This window comes from Pseudomyrmex gracilis, unplaced genomic scaffold (genome assembly GCF_002006095.1).
Source record: "Pseudomyrmex gracilis isolate BER0280 unplaced genomic scaffold, ASM200609v1 scaffold_203, whole genome shotgun sequence".
In the NCBI taxonomy this organism is placed as follows: Eukaryota; Metazoa; Arthropoda; class Insecta; order Hymenoptera; family Formicidae; genus Pseudomyrmex; species Pseudomyrmex gracilis.
In genome coordinates, this window is record NW_018020787.1 from 20781 (window position 1) to 29213 (window position 8433).

At 38.0% G+C, this 8433-nt stretch overlaps 2 protein-coding genes across 3 annotated transcripts in view; one reads left to right on the forward strand and one right to left on the reverse strand.

The window, feature by feature from the left end:
• Positions 1 to 106: 106 nt before the first annotated feature.
• LOC109858413 (serine/threonine-protein kinase ULK2) lies at positions 107 to 6872 on the forward strand. Of its 2 annotated transcripts, none has more exons than XM_020435625.1 (14): positions 107 to 720; positions 1271 to 1363; positions 1555 to 1605; positions 1691 to 1760; positions 1868 to 2044; positions 2136 to 2370; positions 2468 to 2785; positions 2971 to 3036; positions 3130 to 3405; positions 3763 to 4016; positions 4089 to 4472; positions 4595 to 4722; positions 4808 to 4943; positions 5040 to 6872. In XM_020435625.1, the coding sequence occupies exons 1-14, from the start codon at positions 631 to 633 to the stop codon at positions 5111 to 5113; spliced, it is 2352 nt and encodes a 783-aa protein (XP_020291214.1). In that variant the 5' UTR covers positions 107 to 630; the 3' UTR covers positions 5114 to 6872. The 2 variants fall into 2 exon arrangements, with proteins under 2 accessions (XP_020291214.1, XP_020291213.1); XM_020435624.1 differs by having other exon boundaries at positions 107 to 237; positions 350 to 720; positions 3763 to 4472.
• LOC109858414 (translocator protein) overlaps positions 5611 to 8433 on the reverse strand; it is a 3716-nt gene continuing 893 nt past the window's right edge. The window contains exons 2-3 of the mRNA XM_020435626.1: positions 7500 to 7712; positions 5611 to 7404 (exon numbers count right to left, since the gene is read on the reverse strand). Coding sequence (XP_020291215.1) covers positions 7207 to 7404; positions 7500 to 7712 — 411 coding nt within the window. The 3' untranslated portion in view covers positions 5611 to 7206. The remainder of the gene's footprint in view (positions 7405 to 7499; positions 7713 to 8433) is intronic.

The following is an 8433-nucleotide window of genomic DNA, read 5'->3' on the forward strand; positions in this document are numbered from 1 at the left end:
AAATTTGCTTCGGTACTGGAAAATCTATAATTTGTGTTTGCGCACGTTTTTTCGCGAGTTTTCGAACGCAGGTCCAACCCGCGCGAGGCGCGACCGTCGCGACGTTCGCGACGACGACCAGCAACGACGTCTCTGACGTTTCATCAGCCGTCGTCGCTCTTTCTTGGTCATCAACAATGTGTTAGTGCTGTGTGGGGGAGTGTGACGAATGATGTAGCAGTTAAAATCTTCTCCGTGGTACTTTGTGTTTTTTCGAACGTGCTCGTCTCTTGTCTCTACCTCTTTTCTCTCATCAGCCACTTAAATCTCTCTCCCGTCCTCCCCGCCCCCCTCTTGTCACTGATTTTAGGAGCAGTGATTCGACGCCACGGATTCGACAAAACTCCGATCGCAGATTGAGATGTAGATTTCCCAGGATACTGCGTATGCTGCGCCAGCGTTGTTTCGATCAAAAATCTGTGTAACACACAGGCGGAATCAGAAATCTGGAAGCGGACGATCCAACCACGCGGCGACGATCGACCGCGTATCGATTTCGGACGATCACGGGCGATGAATCCTCGTGTTGTTGGTAAACCGTCGACCTCAACACGTCGGTAGAGATTTGCACACATTTCGCGGACGGGAGAAATGGAGACGTTGGGCGATTACGAATACAATCCTAAGGATCTGATCGGCACGGGCGCTTTTGCCGTGGTATTCAGAGGCAGACATCGCAAAGTGAGCATTCTCGACCCTGCCCATTAATTTTTTCTCTTTTTTTTTTTTTTATCACAAACAGGCGAAATAAAATGTTTTATATATATATTTTTTTTTTCATGAAAATTCTATTCGCAAGACCGTGTAATTCTTTGTGTGCGAGATCAAATCTTTATCCTTTATGTAAGAAGATGGCACAGTGTTCCGCATGGTAGAATAGATAATTTAAATTTCGAATAAATTTTCTAATAAATTTTGTTGCAAAATGATAAGTGTCTGTAACTTGAGATCTATACAAAAATCTAAAACCAGAATATTTGACACAGGAGTGATAGTTGAATTTTATATTTGAGATCGTGCTCCAAAAATATATTTGCAAAATCTAGAAAAGTGTTTTTGTCTATTAAATATCTTCGTAACTTTAGGATTTATTTTATTTTTTGATACGTGTAATATTTAGATTTTTTTTAATTTCTACAAAATTTGACTTAAGTATTTTTTTTAATTTTTATTTCTTTATACATGCTCATATGGCAATAATTACATTTAGGTTTTTTTTTTGAACTTACAGAAACCAAACTTAGTAGTTGCTATTAAGAGCATCACAAAGAAAACATTGGCTAAATCTCAGGAATTGTTGAAGAAAGAAATCAAAATCTTAAAGGTATACTGCTTTTTTTTTGCATTTTTAACATTAAGTAAATAAAAAAGAAAACATATATAGTTATGTACAAAAATGCTAGTTCTAAACATGTGATGTTTTATCTAGTGCAAAAATCAAAATATAATAAAACAATGTAAAAATACACGTTTTCTGAATATACTTTTCTGAATATATAGTGCTTTGTCTTACAGGCATTAACTAAATTACATCATGAGAATGTTGTTGCATTGTACGATTGTAAGGTGAGAAATATTTATACGAACACGCGATCGCACCACATTTATTGTTGATTAAAAAAAATATGATTTACATCTTTTCAATGCGCAGGAGTCTAATCATAATGTCTTCCTGGTTATGGAATATTGTAATGGCGGAGATTTGGGAGATTACTTAAACGGTAAGCGTGCAGTTTAAAAAAAAGAGAAGGCAATAATAAATTGATCAATGTTATAAATATCTAAACTAATAAAATTAGAAGTCTAATAACATGTAATTGTTTAATAGCAAAAGGTACTCTTTCTGAAGACACCATAAGGTTGTTTCTTAAGCAGCTAGTCCGTGCGATGAAAGTATTGCATGCCAAAGGAATAGTCCACAGAGATCTAAAACCACAGAATATCTTGTTAAATCACAACTGTGGCAAAGCATGTCCACAGCCACACGAAATAACATTAAAGATAGGTAATGTCTTGTAAATTTAATGATATCAGTACGTATCACTTTGTCTGTTAACATGTAACGGAAGTTTTTTTTTTTTTTTTTTCTATTTCAGCGGATTTCGGTTTCGCTAGATTTCTCCAGGAAGGTGTTATGGCGGCAACTCTTTGCGGTTCGCCGATGTATATGGCTCCTGAGGTTATTATGTCTCTTCAATATGATGCTAAGGCCGATCTCTGGTCCATAGGAACTATATTATATCAGTGTCTTACCGGAAAAGCACCACATCCCGCGAACAACCCTCACGCCCTCAAGTCGATTTACGAAAACACTGTTAATCTTGTTCCAAGGTGCACAAAAAACTATATTATATTAGTTTTTTATTGTAGTAAGAAAGAAATCTCACAGACAAATATACTAAAGAGATCTTCACAATTTTTGTTACAGTATACCACCTGGAACGTCGCCTGAGCTAACGAATCTCTTGATAGGCTTGTTGAGACGTGAAGCGGTCGACCGTATGGATTTCGACGAATTCTTTGGCCATTCGTTTATTACAGGAGTTCGGGAGAGCCCAAGCCCAAGTCCGGTGCCTACAGAATTGCCGGCATCGCCTGGAACAATGCCGATCCCGATCGAGGAGGGAACGCCGATCGTTAATAGATCGGAGCCTGAGCCAACGGAAACTCCCTGTTCTAGTCCCGAAGACGACTTCGTCCTTGTACCGAGTGATATCAGCGACACTGACAATAATCCACCAGTCAAGTGAGTAGATGTTATGTAACGGATTAAAACAGCGTGCAAAAAAAAAAAAAAAGATTATCTAATATAAAATTTCTTATATTTGAGAAAATAGAGAGATACACTTTCTTGAATTTCCAGTTTTTAAAAATATTTTTAATTATTTTATGAACTGTTTCTTACACATTTATATATCATTATTATCTTAGATATACTAAGCAAGTAAGCAGAGAAGCCGTCAGTCCTCCCCGACCGTGCTTATCAAAATTGGGCGAGTATGTGACATTTATTAGATTAGACGTTTAAATCTAAGTACTTACTAAGTACTTACAATTATCGTACTTACTATTTCTACACCTATTTGCCAGATATAACAGACAGACGAGCAGGGAAGCCATCAGTCCGCCTCGACCGTGCTACTTGCCGATTTCGGAGCCGATTCCTGTTCCGTGTCAACGCAACGCGACGGTTCATCAGCCGTCGCAATCGCCGAACGCTGCACGTTCCGGCGGCAGTAGCGTACCACGTTCCCAGCCAATCAGCATGAAACGCAGTGTCGACTCTCACAGGAGTCATCCCCCGGATATTGGCTCTCTCAGTCCACCCAGTGTACAATTTGTCATTGGCACTCCACCCGGTAGAAGGTACGTTTTCTCGAGCAACTTTATTCTCCGTCGTGGATTTTCACGTAGTAAATTTTTTATATTTGTTTTCTATTAATATGATCGAAGTTTTTGTTCGATTTCAAATAGCTTTTATATTCCTACATTTCATCATTATGATAAAATAAATCTGTCAAAGAGTTTTTGATGGATATAACTGTCAGATCATTAAATCGTTGCGTTTATTTACCAAAAAGTTTTATTCCTTTTAATTATTTCAATTTTTCTTAAAATAATTAAAATATCAAATCTCTCATGACACTTGAATCGGATACATTCCACAAACTGTGTGTGTGCGCGCATCGATCAATGGAATAAATCTAACTTGTCAACCACTAGGTTGAGCGAAACCCCGCCGCCACCTAATACTTGGCAAGTGAGTCCCGTGGCGAGGCACTCGCACACGCCGAGCGGAACCTCACCATTGCGGCGTTCCACGGGCAATAACAGCGCGTCCTCGCCGCTGCTCACAGGTCCGCTGGCAGTGCTCGGCTCGCCTACCTCACGCGCGTTTCAGGACAACAATAACACTCTCAGACATTCGCCTGTCATACCCTTCGGCACTAGGGCAGTTACTCTCCCGGAGATATCTGGTAACTTTCTACCAATGTTGCCGAACTCTCATATCAGCTGGAACATTATTTCACCGAGATCGCGTTATTTAGAAACCGGTAGCTTCCAAAGTCTGTTCCCCGACATGCCACCGACGATGGCTGATGATCGTCCTTTGACGTTTATCGCGCCTGAACTGCCGGAGGAAACACTGATGGAACGCGAGCACAACGAAATTCTGGCAAAGCTGAACTTTGTCGTAGCGTTGTGCGACTGCGTTTGCGAAGTCGCTCGTTCCAGGGCCGGACCTCTCGGCAATATCGAGCAGCCGGCGCCACTCGGCAGTATCGAACAAGCGGGAAACGCGGCTACTAGAAAGCGCGCCGAACAGGTCATCCTACTGGTGCGAGCTCTTCAGTGGCTTAGCTCTGGTTTGAATCTGGCTACTCAAGAACTCAAAGCAGGCAGGTTGCAGCCGACAGCCACTGTGAAAGAAGGTAAATCCATAAAGGAGAATAATATAAAATTTCCGTAATGAAATTCGAATCGAGAACAATACGCGCAAATTGAGAGTCAAATGCTACACAAGTTTGAATTAAATTTAATTATGTTGTTACAGTTGTTAGCACGATGAATGAGAAATTCAAGTCATGTCTGACGGAATGCAAGCAGCTGAATAGCGCGGGACTCCTTCGTCAAACAGGAGCCACAGCAGACAAAATACTGTACAATCATGCGATTCACATGGTACTAAAGCAACTTGTTTCACTTAGCTAGTTTCTCTATTTTCTTCTTCATATATTCAATGTATTTGATTGGATTGTTTTTGTAGTGTCAGTCAGCAGCGTTGGACGAATTGTTTGGAAAAGGTGGTGAATGTTTTCAACGTTATCACACAGCGCAGATACTGTTACACTCGTTGGCGCAGCACGTCAGCCACACCCAGGACCGAGCTTTGCTTATTAAATGTACGTACCATTTTTCACGATCATGGGTTTTGAGACCGAAAAAATATTGAACAGATCGTATTTCGAGACTTTTCATTTGCTTGTTTATAATTGTAGATAAAGAAGCGGTCGAAAAACGGCTGTTTGTGCTGCAACAACAAGGCTACATCTACGCGACCGAGCCCACGTAGCGCTTGTGAAATACGGCAGCCAAATACGGCGGCGGTGACGGTCGCTCGGAACAAGTCCTGCCCGAGCAACAGCCGCACGTACAATCGTACTCGATATCTCTCTTCTGTAATATATTCTGCCCTATTCTGTACAAAAGGCGAGATTGAAGGTTCAAGATGGCACTGATCCGTATAACTGTAAAACGAAAGCGGGACTACACTTACGATTGATTTTGCTTTACCAATGTTAATTACATTAGTGATCGCCCAAGTGTCAGTAGTTCTTGTTGTTTGCAGCGACTTTGTGTCACTGATTTTATCTTCTCTATTCGATTACTGTTCAGTAGTCGGATCATTCTCGTAGAAGGCAGTAGGGTCCTGGTCATCACTGGTCGAACATGCGCGCGAACACTATTGTAATTAAAAAACCAAGTTTCGTAATTCCATAATGCGGAATAGGGTAGACGATGAAGAAAATGGAAGTCTCCTATATTATCCCACCCTTTTATCCTCCAAGATTTCTTTATATGATTTATTAACACTTAGTACATTTAAAAGATATTTACGATTGTACACTGTGTAATGTACGTACACGTGGTCGATTTTATCTTTATTTCATATGTCGATCAATAAACATATGTATACTAACGTCGTTGTGCGTTCAATGCAAAAAAAAGCACGTTCTTATTAAAACTCGGCAATTGCGACGATCGAACAACAATGACAAGGGTAAATGTCTCAATTAATTAAAGCTTGTATTAAAGCGTTTGCTTGCATATCTGATCGAGTATATATATCTGGCTGATGATATTTCAGTTCGTTGAAAGATCGATTTTGCTTTTCAATTTCTTGTAGTTCAAATGTAACAACTAAGAATAGAATTATTTCGATAAATTTAAATAAAATAGTAGACGAGAAGACGTTGCACTTCGCCTATTGGCAAATATTCGAAATCGCTTGGTTCCTAATTCTGGCAATCGAATGACTTTATTAATGACAGTTTTTGATATGACACCTATAATCAAGGTAATAGATCTAATAACTTATATGTTTATATATTTCTTCATTTACGTGTATTTTATATATTAAAATGTATCATTATTATTATTATCATTATTATTATTATTATTATTATTGTATATATTAAACGAGCAGTCCATGTGTAAAAATTATTGTGTTTTTTGTCCTTCTCAGTATAAGAAACTTAGAGATAGGTGGGTATTTTTTTGAACACACGCGGGTATATAAAAAATGTTACTCAAGAATCAACCAGTTATGTATTACGTTATTCGATAAATTTTTTTTTGTGTTTTTTACTTACTTTCAAGTTTGTCGGTGAAATTTTCTGTTTATATTTAATGTATGGTCAAACGTTTTCACGATCATATTACAGCATCTCGATAAGAAATTCGAATTTTTGTAATGGATTGCAATTTTGCAATCGACGTAAAAAGTTTCTTATCGAGATAGTACTTGTATCTGTTATTTTTCTCCTAGTAAAAATGGATGTAAAACTTGAATAAGACAACGTGTGTGATGATATACAATCTGTATATTCAAAAAAATCATGTAAAATCGGATTGCCAGTAATTGGGACATTTACCTAATTGTAAACAAGTGATAGGCACGTGATTGGTTTTCTGTTTCTCTCTCGGTTAATTATTTCGTTTAAAATTCAGAACAAGAAAAAATTAACAGAAGAAGCTTTATCAAATCTAGACTGTCGACGCAATTTATGCATATCGCATTCTTTTTGGATGTTTATAAAAAAAAAAAAAAACAAAAAAAAAACGTATAATATATTTTACTCTCGGTATAAGCAAACAAATAATAGATTTTGATAGATAAGCGTGCGGTGATAGTCGTTGCTTTCTCAAAATTTCTTTCTAGATGTACACGTATGTGTGCGAAATGAAATGTTCGATGCTCATCGATTAAGTACATAAATCATTGATGACAAAGCACTCATTAGTTCCGTCACTAATGAGTATTGATTTCGTGAGAAATTTTTTCTCCGATGCTAACTTTCTAAAAGACATCTGCAGCTTTTGCCGCGTGTGTCTGTTATATTTCCTTTCTCTCCCGTTTTGTTTTATATAATTGTGTAAATAATCTTATTTCTTTTCCTGTACGGACTTCTCGATCGCGGATTGTTCTTTGTTATCTCGGTAAATGACATAGTTAAGCGCCGTGGCGAGAGAGGTCCATGCGAAATAGGGAACGATGAGATAACCAGCTACGTGATTAACATTGTAGAACGCGATTCCGACCGCCGCTGTGCTAGCGCATAACGCTACGATTTCGTATAGACTCTGCACAAAAATATAAACAGTCAATGTTGTTTCCGAAACAAATGTGCATCTAATGTGTGTGCGCGCACACACATTAGACGGCGCAATATCCTTACCCATTTTAAGCTGCGACATCCGAAGAACAGCGGTGTCCACGTCCAGTTAAGGGCGAGATTGAGACCGTAAATAGCAAGCGGCCCGGCTGCTTCTTTGAAACCACCCCCGTCCCGCCACACCAGGTACGACGAGTAACCCATTGTGCAATACAGACCGGTCCACACGGGCCCGAACATCCATTTCGGCGGATTCCACGTCGGTTTTTTCAATGTCTAAAGTAACACAAATAAAAATTATTATAAACAAGCCAAACGCGACAAACGTCTATACGTACAAAAGCGACGTTATATGTGTTATATTATGTCATTAGTGATAAGACGTGATATCTTATGAACGCTTAGTCATTTCTGCTGTTTGCGAGTCTTAGCTGATCTCTCTCTCTCTCTCTCACACACATACACTTCCTTTTACACGCAAGATAGAAGTACTTTGAGATAAAGTATATTAGTGTTGTTTATTGTGTTACATTACGACATAAATGAACAAAAAAAAGAAAAAACAGTTGAGGCATTTGTAGAACTTTACTAAACCCAAAATAAGTAAGCTTTTTTTGCAATCTCTGATTGCGAGCTTAATTACCTAATTATGCAGTATCTGTATATACAAACTGTTATTTTTTATGTTAATTGATTATTGAAATTTGTTTTGAGTTGAAAATTATAAATATCGTGGATTCTGAAGATTGAATACAAATTTGTTTTTAAAGAGAAACACAAACAAGACACTAGTGAGCAATTAGAGATCAGTAAAGCTGTGTGTGATTATTCATAATGATTAAGTACGAACTATCATTTGTTTCTTTGTATTTTCGCATTTAAATCGCAACGTAACATTATTTATTATAGAAACTGTAAGTGTAATTTTAAAAATGAGAATTCTAAGCGATATTACAAATATTATTTACAGTCATATATATATATATACATATATACA